The sequence below is a fragment of the Phyllostomus discolor genome, chromosome 1 (genome assembly GCF_004126475.2).
Source record: "Phyllostomus discolor isolate MPI-MPIP mPhyDis1 chromosome 1, mPhyDis1.pri.v3, whole genome shotgun sequence".
NCBI classification, from domain to species: Eukaryota; Metazoa; Chordata; class Mammalia; order Chiroptera; family Phyllostomidae; genus Phyllostomus; species Phyllostomus discolor.
The window spans coordinates 100,071,300-100,089,605 of record NC_040903.2 but is presented as its reverse complement, the minus strand read 5'-3'; the positions used below and the strand labels follow the sequence as shown (position 1 = coordinate 100,089,605).

General features: G+C 38.5%; 1 protein-coding gene across 1 annotated transcript in view; it reads right to left on the bottom strand.

The window, feature by feature from the left end:
- PPM1K (protein phosphatase, Mg2+/Mn2+ dependent 1K) overlaps positions 1 to 16,523 on the bottom strand; it is a 30,464-nt gene extending 13,941 nt beyond the window's left edge. Inside the window, 7 exon segments of the mRNA XM_028507710.2 lie at positions 644 to 788; positions 922 to 938; positions 941 to 996; positions 999 to 1,088; positions 12,602 to 12,702; positions 14,423 to 14,938; positions 16,324 to 16,523. Of these exon segments, the coding sequence (XP_028363511.1) occupies positions 644 to 788; positions 922 to 938; positions 941 to 996; positions 999 to 1,088; positions 12,602 to 12,702; positions 14,423 to 14,859 (846 nt within the window). The 5' untranslated portion in view covers positions 14,860 to 14,938; positions 16,324 to 16,523.
- Positions 16,524 to 18,306: the final 1,783 nt, after the last annotated feature.

Here is an 18,306-nt window from a genome sequence, read left to right as displayed (position 1 = left end):
AATGGATCTGCCTTTTGACGCAGCAATTGCAGTGCTGGAATTATATCCTAAGAACCCTGAAACACCAGTCCAAAAGAACCTTGCAACCCCAATGTTCATAGCAGCACAATGTACAATAGCTAAGTGCTGGAAGCAAACTAGGTGCCCATCAGTTAATGAATGGATCAAAAACTACGGTACATTTACACAGTGGAATTCTATGCAGCAGAAAGAAAGGAGCTCCTACCCTTTGCAAGAGCATGGATGGAGCTGGAAAGCATTATGCTAAGCGAAATAAGCCAGGCAGTGAAAGACAAATACCATATGATTTCACCTTTAACAGGGACCTAAACAACAAAAACAAAAGAAACAAGCAAAAGATCAGCCACAGACACTGAAATAGAGAACAGGCTGGCAGAGACCAGAAGGGGTAGGGGAGGGAATTTCAGGGGAGAATGGAAAGGGTTTACAGGAACAAACATAAAGGACACATGGACAAAAACTAGGTGGGGAGTCGGAAATGGGAGGGAGGTGGGGAGGGAGGGGTGGGATTGGAGTAAAGGACAGAAAACTGTACTTGAACAATGATTAAAATAAAATTGGAAGAAAAATAAAATAAAAATGGGAAAAAAAAAAGAAATGCGTTTAACAAGTCCTTTCTTACCTTAATCCTCTTCGTTTCGGGCTCTGCTATCACACCACTGTTTTTAAGATCCAAATCTCCAAGACTCCTTGTCATTGCAAGTCTGCCATTCACATGAGGCTGTCCCACACTATTCCAAACTATAAAGCCACCACATTTCTTGATCCTGATAAAAAAGAAGTTAAGACCAGAAAACCAGGCATGGTTTAAACTTGAAATCATTAAATCAGTTTAAAAAGGCAATGTATCATTTCTATGACGTAGATACAAAAGAACTCCTCATGAGTTGGAGGTGGTACCTTTCCTTTTCATCTTTTACTTTCTGGAAGTGTGGTCAGTGGTCAGCTTGATGGCTTTCCCTTTTCTACACAAATAGCCGGCTGTCCCCAAACACTGGCTACAACCAGTTCAATGCCATCTCTCAACAGTGCTATCGTTGCAGTTGTACCAGATGTCAGAACAGTTGCTGTAGACATTATGAAAAAGAGTACAAATTACTGATATTCATATGATTGGAGATGGAATTTTTATTAACAAAATAAAACATAGGCACGTTTAAACTAATACTGAAATGTATTAGTTTGATTTAACTAGAGCTAGGCAAAATAAAATGCAAATAAAAACTATATAAGAAAAGCATGCAGAGAAAGAAGTATTTGATTCAGTAACAAGGCTCCATGCAAACAAAAAAAGTTGCTCTTCTAATTTTGTAAATAATGCATCACTGTCCCCAGAAGTCTATTTATACCAAGTAAGAACTGACACAGACTTATTAATTATCGTGACACCTTTGTGTGTACATCAGGTGTCAAATTAAAAAGCATTGATTTTAATTAGATTGGCTAGTAAGTCAGGGTGCCTTAGGTCTACTGAGCCCACTCAGGCCAAGCCAACTTTTCGTAACCTGTGAACTCAGAAAGTTTTCTCTTCCATTTCTTACTCCTATCTTGTAGAAGTATTATCAGTTAATAGGCTAAGCAAAATATGACGAGGGCATATCATTTGCTTTTTCAATAGCTATATTGTATATTCTTTACTAATCTACAACTGTTTCAATTTTATAAAGGTTTACCAAGAAAAATCCTAAAATGGTTAAGGCTCACATTCTTGCCTGTTTATATTTGTAGATTTCAGATGTGAAAACAAAGTTACAGCCATCATTTATTAGGGAAGAAAATTGGGGGGTGGGGGCAGGGAACAAAACTCACTTGGGTTTCTTGTGAGCCTGGCGCACTAGTTAGCACTCCTAGCTCCAGCAGGGTCTGACACAAGCCACCTGTGTCCCAGTGCAGTCCCAGTGCAGGACAGTGCTGCCCAGTGCAGCTCCTGTGATTGTGTCCTGAACCCAGAGAGTCTTCAGATTATTAATCTTCTCTGACCAGTAACAAAATGAATGGTACTTGGCTTGAGGTCACCACCATTTCCTCCATCCAAATCCAAACTACATTTGCTCATCTTCCTTCAAATTTTTCTAACAGCATCTACCCTCAATTCTTTACTTCTTGTTTTAAAAAATTTAAGGTACATTGAGCCTTGCCAAAGAGAAAATCCTGTGAAATTATGGGCTAAAAAAGTAAAACAATTGGAAGAAATTGCAAAAGGTAACTGATTTAAAGCAGGTATAGTCTTTTGTAATGCGGTTATTCTTTAGAGCATAAACAAAATATTCAAATGATTATCCAATATAATTTTGACTTCAAGGTAGATTTAGGAAAAATTAAGTGCTACCAATTTCACTAAGGCTTATCAATCTGCCCCCAAAATTTTTTTAAAGACATTTTTAAAAAGTTCACCAGTAATGCAATTTGGAAAGGAACATACTTTTTTTTTCCCCCAATCAGTATATTAAAATGCCTGCTTTAATGAGAAAAGTAAAGTGGAAAAACTAAAGTGGAAGGTTTTATAGTAAAACCTTCTTAATATTTTATATACATGCTAAATTTACTTTATTGAGAAATAGCATTTATAGTTATACTATCTACTATCTTCCCATTTGTCTCTTGATTTTGGAACTGTTGTGCCAAAGCAGTAATATCTTGGCAATGGTAACATATCTGTCACTGTATAACATAAATGTTTTAGCATAACTCTCAGTGATGTTTATGTTACAGATGGTAACTTGAGTTTTCCAAAACAGTATACAATGGAACCTTCCCATTTTAACTAGTGTGGTATTTTCAAATGATGGGAAGAGCCTGACAAGAGAACACCACAGGGATTTTATTTACTCAGATGCTACCTTTCCCGGGAGATTAGTTTCCTCTCCTTTGTTTAAACAAAGGAGCAGCTTTTTAAAAAGTGCTTTTTAATTGGCTACACCAAGAGTTACAATTGCATAAATGACAATTTCAAATTCAGCTGTTCAGGGTTATAATTCACGCTCTGCCCACCTACGAAGCTGAAAGAGCTTGCATCTTTACCAACCCAGCTTCACAGTTCCAAAATCCCAGAATCTAAGGGGAAATTTTCAAAACTAACAGTTGAGTCTGGTTTGCTAAGCATCTAAGAATACAAATATTAAATTGACATTTATTCTCATTTAACCTTTATCATAGAAGTAAATTATTCTCATTTTTTGCCCTAACAATAAAACTATAAAACTAAGACATCTTTCAATAAGTTCTTAACACTCACTGGACATTTTCTACTGCCAATCATCTCAACTAAAGGGACAAAGAGGATGTGGGAACCTTCCAGTAGTTCAGGCTAGGAACCGCTGGACTCCTTCACCTTGGACAAAGTTAAGCAGATCTCTCTTTCCACTGAAGCCCAGCATATAGTGTCCACAGGCTCCAGGTCTAGAGCTGCTGACCGGACACAGTTCTCTGCCACAAATAACACACACAGAGGCAAATGGGAAACTCCCCCAGGAATTGTGCTCAAACATTACAAACCTGAAACACAGGGGAGGGCAGAGTAAGAGCTGCAAAATAAGGGAAAGGGTTTTTATTTTGGTGAAGATTTTACTTGCAAATTACATGATATTCCAGGAGATGCCAAATCAAAGATTGCAAAACTCAGTTTTCCCAAGTTGATGGTATTTTGTAGTCGAGTCTATTTTCTAACCACAGAGTAACACTTCTTAGTTTCATGGTTTCCCAAGGTAAGAAAAATCATATACTGGGTTGGCAAAATGTTTGTTTGTTTGTTTGTTTGTTTTGCATTTTGTTAGGTTGTATTGTTATGGCTGTCATATCAACATGCATTAAAAAACTTATCAAAATTGGAGAATTTTGTGTAGCCATTTTAATATTGAAGAAGGAAGAAAATAAGCAACATTATGGAGATATTATGCTTTATTATTCAAGAAAGGTAAAATTGCAACTGAAACATGAAAAAAGATTTGTGCAGTATATGGAGAAGGCGCTGTGACTGATCGAACCTGTCCAAAGTGGTTTGAAGTTCCAAGGTGGAGATTTCTCGCTGGACAATTGACAGTCGGGTAGACCAGTTGAGGTTGATTGTGATCAAATAAAGATATTAATTCATAATCAATGTTATACTACATAGGAGTTAGCTGACATACTCAAAATATCCAAATCAATAAAGCTAGTTATTGGTTTAGTGGTAAAGCAAAATGAAAAAATGTGCCTTTTATTTTATAGAAAAAAAAAACAAACACACTTTTTGGCCAACCCAGTACAAAGGCATGTGTACCAAAGCCATGGTGACACAGACACATGTCTACATTCTCCCATACTCTCCCACAGAACCCACATGCAGTCTTGAAGAGTGAATTAGTACCTTTACTGAATTGCAAAAAAAATCCACTTTATATTCATTTGGTAGTGACACCAGAATTGCTACAATACCAGAAAGGAAAATTCAGAGTACATTACTGAATATTGTCAAATCTGACAAGCAATACACAAATAGATGTGAACTACAATATACCACCAAATTACTGAGATTGAAATAAATACCCAGGAGGACTCAAAGCACCTTTATACCAGATACAAGGAGTACCACACTTGTTATGGAGCTCAATGCAGGCATTTATTATGTGAAATCATCTTTTCAGTTATAATGATTGTTCAAATAAAAGCTAGGAAGACTCTTGAGCTCTATGTTTACAACTTTATATAATTCACAAGGTGCGTGTTTCTGCAGCTCTCTCTCTCCCCCAGTGTTGCAGGCCAACACATCACAACAAAAATGATCACGGTTTGGAATGAATGGCAACAGAAAGAGTAAAAGCTGTACTTTTCCAGGTGTAACACCCACCTCCCCCAGTACTTATTCAACTATGTAAACAGCAATGTGTATAAACAATGCAGTTTCGATATTTATTAAAAATGGGTGTTCCAGGCAGGTGTGACTCACGAGCACGGAGCTCAAAGTAACAAGCTGCGAGCAGTAGCAGCACAAGAATATCTCTTCAGTGCCATCTCTATTTTTTTTGTTCCCTCCAGCATAAGACAGGTACTCAAAAACATTGTCTAACACTGGCTATTTTACAGTTTAATTTCGCCCACAGAGATCCCATAGTGTGAACAGCACGGAAGTTTCCAGGGGACTCACAATGCTGCCACCATCCCCAACTCTGACCGTCAGAGAAATCTTCTCTCCTTTGTCCTTCTGTCTCTTGAGTTTTGTTGCTTTCAAACCTTAAGCTATCTAGAAACACTTTGAAGAGTTTATAGGGTATATAGGATTATAATGTAAGTTTCCTACCATCTGGTTTACATGACAGTTTGTTCATATGCAATACACTAATAGGGTCATTTCAATTTATTGGCTGTTTGTTTAATTGTAAACATATACATGACTGGTATAAATTGAATATAAAAATTTTCAAAGGTGATGAAATTACCTATTTATAAATAAGGACAAATTCAAAATTCATTAACAAATCAATAAGAATATTGAGCAATTTCTTAGGGGTAAGACTCACCCTTTCTTGATAAGTGGTATTCTGATCTTACTCTCCTCTAACTACCCCCAGTCTAAACAGAAATCGTAAATATTTTAAATGCCAATGAGGTTATTTGAAGTACTTTATACAGATGTGAATTTTTTAAATATATTTTATTGATTATGCTATTACAGGTTGTCCCATTTTCCCCCCTTCACTCCCCTCCTCCCTGCGCACCCCCTCCGACCCACATTCCCCCCCTTGAGTTCATGTCCACATGTCATACTTATAAGTTCTTGGTTTCTACATTTCCCATGTTATACTCACCCTCCCCCTATTTTCTACCTACCATCTATGCTACTTATTCTCTGTACCTTCTCCCCCACTCCTCCTGCCACTCCCCTGTCCCTAACCCTCCATGTGATCTCCATTTCTGTGGTTCTGCTCATGTTCTAGTTGTTTGCTTAGTTTTTGTTTTTATTTAGGTGTGGTTGTTAATAATTGTGAGTTTGCTGTCATTTTACTATACATGTTTTTGATCTTCTTTTTCCTAGATAAGTCCCTTTCACATTTCATAAAATGTTATAAGGCTTGGTGATGATGAGCTCCTTTAACTAGACCTTATCTGAGAAGCACTCTTTCTGCCCTTCCATTCTAAATGAAAGCTTTGCTGGATAGAGTAATCTTGGATGTAGGTCCTTGCCTTTCATGACTTGGAATACTTCTTTCCAGCCCCTTCTTGCCTGTAAGGTTTCTTTAGAGGAATCAGCTGATAGTCTTATGGGCACTCCTTTGTAGGCAACTCTCTCCTTTTCTCTTGGTGCTTTTAAGATTCTCTCGTTATCTTTAATCTTGGATAATGTAATTATGATGTGCCTTGGTGTGTTCCTCCTTGGGTCCAACTTCTTTGGGACTTTCTGAGCTTCTTGCACTTCCTGGAATTCTATTTCCTTTGCCAGATTGGGGAAGTTCTCCTTTATTATTTGTTCAAATAACTTTTCCACTTGTTGCTCTCCTCTTCCCCTTCTGGTACCCCTATAATCCCCTTCTGGAACCTCCGGGAACATTTAAAAATGCCCCGGAGGTTCCAAATCCTCATTTTTTTGAATTCTTGTTTCTTCATTCTTTTCTGATTGGATGTTTCTTTCTTCCTTCTGTCTACTATTGATTTGAGTCTCAGTTTCCTTCCCATCACTATTAGTTCCCTGTACATTTTCCTTTATTTCACTTAGCATAGCCTTCATTTTTTCATCTAATATGCGGCCAAATCCAACCAATTCTGCGAGCATCCTGATCACCAGTGCTTTGAACTGTGCATCTGATAGGTTGGCTATCTCTTCGTCGCTTAGTTTTATTTTTTCTGGAGCTTTGATCTGTTCTTTCATTTGGGCCATTTTTCTTTTTTTTGTCTTAACACGCCTGTTAGGTAATGAGGGGCAGAGCCTTAGGTGTTCACCAGGGAGGGGCAACCCATGTAGCTGGGTTGTGACACTGTATGTGGGGGCGGGGTCCGAGAGGGAACAATGGCACTTGCTCTGCTCTCTGCTGGATTTCAGTCACTTCCTCTGCTTCCTGCAAGCAAATTGGGCCCTTCTGGTGCTGATTCCAATGTGGGTGGGTTTGTATACATCCTGAGACCCTGTAGGTCTTTCCAACAAACTCTCCTGTGAGGCTGGGAGTTTCTCTTGGCATATCAACCCCCACAGGTGTTTTCAATCAGTGATTTGAGGCTTTATTTCTCAGCGCTGGGGTCCTGGATTGTGTGGTCTTGCTCTCCCCAGTTTCACCTGGTTTATCTGTACAAGAATGTGGGATCGCCCAGCCCACCAGCCACCTTGCACACTGTGCCCCTCCACAATGTGCTCCCTCACTGGGTTGGGTCCACTAGCTGTTGCCCTGCATGCCCAGGGTCTGCCCGCTGCCACCTTGTGTGCCGGGGTCCACCAGCTACCCTGCCAGAACCCCCTCTGTCCTGGTTCCCTGACTCTACCCCTCCTGCTGGTCTGGATGAATGTGTCTATTTTAACTCCTTGGTTGCCAGACTCCCATACAGTTAAATTTTCTGTCAGTTCTGGTTGGTTTTTTTGTTTTTAAATTGTTGTTGTCCTTATTTTGGTTGTGCGAGGAGGCACAGTGTGTCTACCTACACGTCTATGTTGGCCGGAAGTCCAGATGTGACAGTTTTGAAGTCCTGAAAAGATGAAAATGTTTTATTTTTACTTTCCCTATAGTGCAATTCCTGAAATTCCACTAATGGTGACTCATTCACATGGTTTAAACCAATCTTTTTTCAGGTTTTTCCTGCTTAAAATTCATATCCACTCAGGAGTATAACTCACTGAAATATACTCATTACACTAATAATTTTGTTAAATAGGCTATAGTATGATCAAGGATTAAACTATAATAACTTTGGTGAGGACAAGTAGGCAGTTCAACCAACTGAGCCCCTTCCAGATTCTATGCAGGATGCTGAACGATGGATTGAAAACTCAATAAGCATGGTCCCTGCCTGCAAGGTCCTCACAGGAACTGTCCTAGGAGAAAAGGGGGGCTGCTGCTAAAAGAAAGATGAAAGAAACTGGCGAGTGCAAACTGCAATTACTTCACAATTTTATTTAACTAAAACTGGTACTATTCCTGTCTATGCCAAGAAGAATATTATTTACTCTTACAATACTGACACTGTTTTAGTTGTTACAGAAAACTAAAAGAAAAGAAAACCTAAAAAAAGTTTTAATTTAAGTAACTTTGAAATCTAAATGGTTTAAGCATTATATCTTTAGTGGGTTTAATATATTTGATAAAATAGATCCTAAATATCTAAAGGCAAATTTTGCCATTTTTTAAAGCTTTAGAAAAATTTTTGAAAACTTATGAAAAATTTTAAATTGTTCTCAAATACTTACTAAAAAAAAAACAACTAATTGATCTATAAAAATACAAATAAGCCCTGGCTGGTGTGGATCAGTGGACTGAGTGCTGGTCTGCAAACCAAAGCGTAGCCAGTTTGATTCCCAGTCTAGGGCACATGCCTGGGTTGCAGTCAGGTCCCCAGTAGGGGGCACATGGAGGCAACCACACAAGTTTCTCTCCCTCCCTCCCTTCCATGCTCTCTAAAAATAAAAAAATAAATCTTTAAAAAAATACAAAATAAGATTTAAGAACAGCAATATCATCTAGACCTTATTTTTTAATACACTAAGCATAATCTGTCTTACTCCATCATACTTGCAAACAAATGCCCATTAAATGAAAAACAAATTTTAGAATCTTATGAAAATTTTGATCATTAACTCAAAGCATGTGACAGATGAACTAAATTAAATGAATATATTTAATTTAATTATTAGAAATGGATTCTATTCTTATAATTAATTTCTTTGAACAATCTCTGTTTATGTGAAAAAGGCATTTTAGTAAGTTTTTTAAAAATTAGCAAGTTAAGTAAACTCTCTCCCTCAGTTCAAATTTCCTTTAGTTATAATTTATTATTCAATAAATGACAGGGGTCCTTTATTTAACACTGACTCTATCATTGTTTTAAGTATCTTTGTTGATGAGATCCTTTAAGAAAGGGATGACTGCATCCATGAAGGGTTTATGTTTTGGATTGAGGCCACATTCCCAGATGAACTTTAACATTTCCTCTGAAACGTTGCCCAGTAAGTCCTGCCTGTTTAGGAACAGCTAGGGCACACCACCTGCACTACAGCTGATAAACATCCTGGCATGAGACACAACCAACCTGGCTATGAGAGAAAGAAGCATACCAATATGGATACCAATATTCAGAGTTATAAAAAAAAATGATCAGAAAATGTTTTAATGTTTCACCCTATTTTTCATAAGGTGAAGGGTCAGCTGGAAGGAAGTCCAAAGGAATGAAGGAGAAAGTGGGCCTGAGTGATATACAAACGAGAAAATGAATCTGAACAAAGAAATTGACTCTAATGATTTTCTGAGGCATATGATAACGGAAGTTTCTCAAAAAATTGCAGGAAGCCTTTTAATGAGTTATCCTAGAGACATCTTCTCTAATTCTTATCATTAAATATTCCCTTGAGAGAGGCCACAGTGGGTGCCATGAAAACCCTAGCAACTACCCTTTACTTTTCTTTGAGTTTCAGTTCCTTATTGGGAATTGGGGAGGATTCCCACCAGCGTTCAAATTGAAACTGTGAAAATGACATTTCTGTGGTGCCCTTTGGCCTCCTTTAAACAAAAGGATGAATGAAACATAGATTAATATTATTGCATGATTCATGTTCATTCTGTATGCATACATTTATATAGTTGTTGCAGAAGTTTTCAAGATTAATTTTGTGAGCAAAAGCTATGGGGGGCAGCTAACTAGAAAACATTAACTACATTTTCCTGAAATGGTTTTGATCAATTTAGTCAAAAGCAGAAATTTTACTTTCAAAATTTAAGGACAGAGTTATAAAAATAAAATGATCAGAAAATGTTTTAATGTCCTCTTCTCCTTTATATATTTTACCCTTTGAGAACAAGAGATAAATCTTATGCCTAAAATTATCTTCTCTCAACCCCTATTTTTCATAAGGTGAAGGGTCAGCTGGAAAGGCAGTCCAGTACCACAAAATTTTAAATTCACCTTGTGCTACTTCAACCAAGATCAAGGTGTTGGTAGACACAGTATCTCCTCGCACAACAAAAGGACAACAATAATTTACAAACAAAAACAACCAGAAGTGACAGAAAATTTAACTGTATGGAAGTCTGACAACCAAGTATTAAGAGAAGAAATATTCATCCAGACCTCTAGGAGGGGCAGAGCCATGGGCAGTCCGAGAAGACAGGACTTGAGGCAAGGCTGCAGTTGGAGAACCAGGGGGGGTAAAGTGGCAGCTGGCAGAGTCAGCGCTCCACATTTGTGTGCAGATAAATTGGGAGGAACAACTGGGGAGTGAGACAGACCATGCAACCCAGGGTTCCAGCCCCAGGAAACTAAAGCCTCAAAATCTCTCACTGAAAAAAAACCTGTGGGGGTTGAGGCCACAGGAGAAACTCCTAGCCTCACAGGAGAGTTCAATGGAGAGACCCCGCAGGGTCCTAGAACTATACAAGCCCACCCACACAGGAATCAGCCCAGAAGAGCCCAATTTGATTGTGGGTAGCGGGGGAAGTGACTGAAAGCAGGTCAAGAGCTGAGCAAGTGGCATTGTTCCCTCTGGGACCCCTACCCCTGACATACAACACCATAACAGTGACATGAGTTGCCCTGCCCTGGTGAATACCTAAGGCTCTGCCCCTTACTATGTAATAGGCACACCAAGACAAACAAGAAATGGCCCAAATGAAAGAACAGGTCAAAACTCCAGAAAAAATACAACTAAGCAATGAAGAGATAGCCAACTTATCAACCTATTAGATACACAGTTCAAAACACTAGTAATCAGGATGCTCACAGAAATGGTAGAGTATGGTTGCAAAATAGGGAAAAAAGTGAAAGCTATGAAAAGTGAAATAAAGGAAAATGTACAGAGACCTACAGTGGGAAGGAAGGAAACTGGGGCTCAATGATTTGGGACCAGAAGGAAGAAATAAACATTCAACGGAACAGAATGAAGAAAGAAAAATTGAAAAAAAAAAGTGAAGAGGCTTAGGAACCTCCAGAACACTTCAAACATTCCAATATCCAAATTATAGGGGGTGCTAGAAGGAGAACAAGAGCAAGAAATTGAGAACTTATTTGAAAAAATAATGAAGGAGAACTTCCCCAGTCTGGCAAAGGAAATAGACTTCCAAAAGTCCAGGAAGCTCAGAGAGTCCCAAAGAAGTTAGACCCAAGGAAGCACACACCAAGGCACATCATAATTACATTACCCAAGATGAAAGATAAGGAGCCAATCTTAAAAGCAGCAAGAGAAAAAAATGAGAGAGTTACGTACAAAGGAGTTCCATAAGACTATCACCTACTCTCTCAAAAGAAACCTTACAGGCAAGAGGGACTAGGAAGAAGTATTCCAAGTCATGAAAAACAAGGACCTACATCCAAGATTACTCTATCTAGCAAAGCTATCATTTAGAATGGAAGGGCAGATAAGTACTTCCCAGATAAGGTCAAGTTAAAGGAGTTCATTACCAAGCACTTATTATATGAAATGTTAAAGGGACTTATCTAAGAAAAAGAAGATGAAAATATGAACAGTAAATGACAACTATCAACAACCAACTATCAACAACCAAAAAAAAACACCCAAAACAAACTAAGCAAACAACTAGAACAGGAACAGAATCACAGAAATGGAGAGTGGGCGGGGTGGAGAAAGGGGGAAATGGTACAGGGGATAAGAAGCATAAATGGTAGGTAGAAAATAGACAGGGGGAGATTAAGGATAGTATAGGAAATGTAGAAGCCAAAGAACTTATATGTACAACCGTTGGATGTGGACTGAAGAAGAGGAATGTGGGTGAGAGAAGGTGTGCAGAGTGGAGGGGAATAAAGAGGGGAAAATGGAATAACTGTAATAGCATAATCAATAAATTATATTAAAATAAATAAATAAATCCACCTTGTGTTTAACAAATAAAAAAACCACTAGTTACAGCAGGAAAGCTGCAAGGTTTTTTAAGAAGTAGGAGAAAAAATACCCATTCTAATTATACAAAGTAGTATATATTAGTGATTATCCTTCCCTGCCTAGGACCAATTAGTAATTTTCTCCTTGCCTGACCAAGTACTGTCCTAGCTAGATGAGATTATCCTGTAGTGTATTTCATTATTTGCTCATCAGATTCATCTAAAAAAAAGAAACAAAAATAATAAACACCCTCATAGTATGGATATCTTATCCATAAAATGTGCAATCAAACAGATTTTAAATTTTTTTAATCTTTTTAAAATTGAAATGCAATATACAAACCATTTTGGAGTTTCAATTTCTGAAAAATTCTGTAATACATTTCATTTAAAAGGTGCTAACATTAGTTTGGATTCCAAACAGCATTTAAAGTAATTCTTTATCTAAAATCATTTTCCACATAAACCTTCTTACAAAAAAACTGACATTAAAATTTCCACCCCCAAAAGGCTTAAACTGTTTCCATTTTATCCAGGCATTCCCCAGGATCCTAAGGAATGTGATTGTTTTACTTACCATCAGCCGATAGGTGGGCATGTCTTGAAAAGGCTTTATCTATTTCTAAAAATGCCAAGGTCAACACAGTTTCCAAGTTCTTCTCCTTAGGAAGCAAATCCCTTTATGGGGAGAAAAAAAAAGCCCCCCAAATCATATTATAATAGATGTCTCCTCCTCTTCCTCTTATCTCCTCTCCTCCTGGTCATTCTAGTGAGCACACTCCACACAATGGCCCTCTGTGGCTTGCCTTTAGGTGCTCATTAAGTGTCTACTAATTTAGAGGCATAGTGATAAGCTACTAAGGACATTAAAATAAAAGTCCAAGTTCCACCCTGGCTGGTGTGGCTCAGTGGGCTGAGTGCAAGGCTATGAATAAAAGGGCTTCCGGTTCAATTGCCAGTCAAGGCACATGCCTGGGTTGCGGCCAAGTCTCCCGTTGGGGGCACTCGAGAGGCAACCACATGTTGATGATTCTCTCCCTCTCCTTCTCTCTCCCTCCCTTCCCCTCTCTAATTAAAAAAAAAAGTCCAAGTTCCCATATTAAATGATTAATCCTCACTACTGCAACTCTTAGAGGTCGAGAGTTCCTTTGTATTAAATTAAGCCACTGAATGGAATAAGGCAAAATATACTTAAATCGACTAACGAACAGTATGAACAATTATACACAAGAAAGCAAGAAATTGCCATGGCTACAACTCTGTCACATGTTCTCCCCCTCTTTTAATGCTAGCTGTAGTGTGATCCTCAAAAATACATTGTAATAATTGCATTAAACTATGTAAAAACCTCCAAAATACCCATATTAAATGCATTTTCCCCATACTAATGATAACTATCTAAAGTTATTATCAACAAGTATCCAAAGCTATTCACATGCCACTTGAGAATATAATTACCATTTATTGATGCATTAGGAGCCATGCACTGAGTAAGGAATAAATGCTTCTCATAAATTCTCATAGTACATGAGATCCCCCAGGGGTGTCCAACCTTTTGGCGTCTCTTGGCCACACTAGAAGAAGAAGAGTTGTCTTCGGCCACACATTAAATATACAAACACTAATGAAAACAAACAAACAATCTCGTAATGGTTTAAGCAAATTTACAATTTTGTGTTGGGCCGCATGAGGCTTGTGGGCTGCGGGTTGGACACCCTTGAATGATCCCAAATCAAGTACCATGGATTCTGGTTGTTAAAATGAAACAATAGGACCAAAGTGGAGTCACTTGTGCTCCACCCACATCACCAAACCAAGGTTTAATACCTTACCTGATTGCAGTACCAACATTTCCCAGCAATAGTAATCTTAACCGGTAATCTTCAAATTACTAGTAATCTTAACCGGGCTAAGTAATCTTGGCCCAGAATTTTCTGGTTAGCGCCAGTGAGATAACCTGTCTCACAGTTCCTTCCCATCCCTCAGAGGAAGAAGCAATGAGCTCTGTCCCTATTTGTTTCCCCCTCTGCCTACAAAGCCTTCCATTTTGTTGAGCTCCTCCAAGCTCCTTTCCATTTGCTAGATGGGTTGCTAGATGTAGGAATTATTCAGTAAAGCCAATTAGATATTTAAAATGTGCTTGGTTGAATTTCTGTTATTTAACACCATCAATGCTCCACCAGAGGAGTTGAAACATTTATTTCTGAATGGTAATAATCATCAGTATTAATAATCATCAGCAATACAAGACATGCAGAAGCTACTGCTTGTTCATAATACAATTATAAAACCACTCAAATAACTACATTAAGACTGAATATCTCAGCCAAAAAGTGGAAGTTTAAACATGAAGCATAAGGCCAACTGCAAAGTCAAGACTGAAAGTCACTGTACGTACATGATGCATTCCTCCATGTGGGTGTGACAGAAGTCAGCAGCGGCAGGTCCTCCATGACCATCATATACCGCGAAATACAGGACTTCATCGGTCAGCTGAGCAAAGGCAAATCTGTCTTCATTCTCTTTCCTTTTGCCAATCTGTGACGTGCAGCCCACGTTTTCCAAACTGATTTTAGGTATGGGCTTGCCATACTTAATGCTGGGCGGCAGCAGAATTGGCTCATCAATGCGGTTATCCCAGATCCCAAAATTATCCCAGGTGGCTGGACGCCCACTACCATCAGGGTCAAACCGAGAAAACCTGGGCTCCGAAGTGGAGCTGTGGCGTGTGGGTGTCACCCGACTGTTATCCTGTAGCAGGCGGGAGCTTAGCAGCACTCTCCTCACCTGGTTCCCACCACTTCTAACCAAAGTAATCAAGGCAGCTGTTGACATAACTCAAATCCAAAGGACTCGGTAGTCAGGGAAAGGCCAATGGAACAATAATGGAATGTCTTCCAAAAAAATGATGCAACTGAATAAAGAGGGAGAGATCAAGAGAAAGAAAGACTCCATCAGTAATTTTGAATATAGCATATATTATCAGACATTACCAAAACTGAAGACATTAAAGAATGTGGCACCTAACAGCCAGCTTCTAAGGGTAGTGCATCAACATCAATTCACTATTTCCCATGCCATTCAGAGTTTAAATTCTATAAAAATTTGACAATGTGTACACATCATATAGTCAAGCTTTAATTTATGATCACCTTGGGATCTTGTTAAAATGCAAACTCTGAATCTGTCTGAATTGGGCCTGAGACTCTGTCTGCATTTTTAACAGCTTCCTGGTGATGCCTGCCTAGTCTAGCAGGCCAAACTTTGAGTAGCAAGAATATAAAATACAGGTATAAATTAATATTCTTCCCTTTATTAATGCTATTGCTCTGAAGAAAAGAGGCAAATATTACTAACAAAATTTCTTACAAGAGATAGAAATAAAAGAAGAAAGGATAACTGGCTAATAGAATGTTTATGATAGTTCTGTACCCAAAGAGCATCCCAGTCTTAGCAAAGACACACCTAGGATCTAAACTTTGTTTTGTTTCAAGATTTCTCCACTTACTAAACTTTACATATGTAAACTGGTTCACGCAAACACTCCCAGAAGTACAAGGATAAGCCAGTTCAGATGTTTCCCTTTGCGGTAGACCCTCATGGGGAAGGTGTGTGAACTCAGGAATTGAGGGGCACTGCATTTCTGACAAGCACCCCTGACTTGTGAGCAACAGATCTGTGCATTTACATTCGCCATTACCCTTTTCTCACATAGCCCCAGGAGCCCACCCACACTCACTGCCTACACCTCCAGCAGGAGATCAAAGCAGAGTATGAACTACATTTTTTGAAATAATTATTCTGCACCCTCCCTTCTGGACTCTGCCCCAAAGCTAAATCCTAAAAGCTCTTCTGTGTGTGGACAGGGGGAATTCCTATATCCCTGCTAGGGTAGCCCCTCCTGCTAGAAGGGCTGTTTCTGGCCATTTTCCATACAGATTAGCTTCTAAGCAGAAGTTCATCCAGGTACTTTAGTTAGTTATTTCATGAATTGAAAACATAGCATGATGTTAAGGTTTGGTAATTCTAGTGGAGGGTATGAGATGTTCTTCTCAATTGTATGTTTGAATTATTTCACACAAAAAAATATGAGCCTGAAAAAATAGATCCCCCCCAAAATGTACATACACAACAAAAAAAAGCCCAGTTTGGGTAAATCTGTAAGAAAATGTGTTACAGATTTCAAACAATCATTTTCAAATACATTTTTGGAAATCAGTGTAGCTATGTATTAGAAGAGTCATTACTCCTTTCAGTGAGTAAAGCAGTAAAAGGAAAACATAAGGTTCCAAAGTACACCTGTAGATACTTAAGCAATGGAAGTCATGAGCCCTGCCTTCATAGGATTTAGAATGAAGATGGCGCCCAGACAATGACTGTTATCATAAAAGACTGAGGAGGCCATCCCTTCTTGGTCTTTTAGCTGATATCGTGCTTAAAAAAGAAACTCGCTTCTTTTATGACAATGTTAAAGGTGGTGGAGACACCATCTCTGGTTATCAAGTATCTAAGAAAAGTAACATATTCCATTACCAAAAAAAAAAAAAAAGGTGTTTACCTCTTAGCTTCTGATTGCAGGATATATATATATAAATAAAGAAATATATATTTATATATATTATATATAATATTTATTTATTTATAATTTATTTTTTTCCCTCCTCCACTTTCTTTTTCTCTCTCCTCTTCTCTTCTCCTCTCCCTCTTCTCTCCCTTCCTCTTCCCTTTCCTCTTCCCTTTCCCTCTCCTCTTCCCTTTCCTCTCCTCTCTTCCCTTTCCTCTCTCTCCTCTCTTTTCTTTCTTTCTTCCTCTTCTTTCTTTCCCTCCTCCCTTTCTTTCCTCCTCTTCTTTCTCTCTACCTCTCTTTCCTCTCCTCTTTCTTTTTCCCCCTTTTTCTTGTTGTTCCGTCCCGTTGTCTGCCTTTTCTCCCCCCCATCCGCTCCCCCCCCGCCCTCTCCCCCCCTCCTCCTCTGATTCCCCCCCTCCTTGGGTTTGTCCATGTGTCCTTTACAGTTGTTCTGACCCTTCCCTCCTTTCCCCTCATTACCCTCTTCCCCTCCCCTCTGGTTACTGTCAGTTTGTTCTTAATTTCAATGTCTCTGGTTATATTTTGCTTGTTTGTTTTGTTGGTTAGCTTCCACTTACAGGTGAGATCATATGGTATTTGTCTTTCACCACCTGGCTTATTTCACTCAGCATAATGCTCTCCAGTTCCATCCACACTGTCGCAAAGGGTAGGAGCTCCTTCTTTCTTTCTGCTGAAGATTATATTTTATTCAGCAATAATAAATGTCAAATAAAAGTGAGGAGTTGCAGAGAAATGCCAAACCGCAATGCAATCTAGCAAACAAGAGAACTAAATACTAATTATTGATGGAGATAATTCACAAAGCACAAAATCATTGATGGAGATAATTTACTTTTCCTCCTCAAAAACTATTGATGGAGGAAAAGTAAAAACTTTAAATGCATTGATTAGAAAACTCATTCATATTTTCAGAGTGCACTAGCAATTGCAAAGTGTTCTTTTGGCTTCAGTCTGAAAGCATGTATGCCATATTCAGCCTTAAGCCATTTTGCACCCACGCACTTACCTTAAACAATAGTTCTAAAATTATAAACAATAAATATTGGATAAAGTTCTTCTTCAGTTTGTATAGGATATTGCCCCCATCTCTGTCCTCCAAATATAATAAACAAGTAAACAAACAAACAAACAAAACAAAATAAAACAAACCTGCATTCTCAGCAGGAAACAAATACCCACTGGAAACATTACAAAAGAATGAAATGAGAAATGCAAGTTGGGCTGTTTCTTTAAGCCCACATTTACTACAATTAATCATCAACCTGGTCTCCTTCCTCATTGATTATCTGCACAATCATCTCAGAAAGTAAGCAGAACAGTCATAGACAAACATTTCCTTTAAGGCCTACTATTGGCATAGATGAAATATGAGGCCAATATATAGCTAGTTTACATAATTAGGTCAGCATCAATTATGCAAGCTAGAAACTTTGTCTGAGACGTGGTTCCACCTTCTTTTCCATAGGCAAAAACTAAATCATATTAATCTCCCCATATTACCAAGGAAGCTATTTAAATGGGACCTGTGTTCCCAAGCTAAATAGCAGCTTTGAACTAAATCTGCAAATCAAAAAATGTTTCCTCCATTGCTTCACACCAGGAATCAGCCAACACAGACCCCAGCTCTCCAACAGCCCATGGAACTGTCTATGTACCAACTAGCAGGCAAAGGGTAGAATTTATGAAGTGAACAA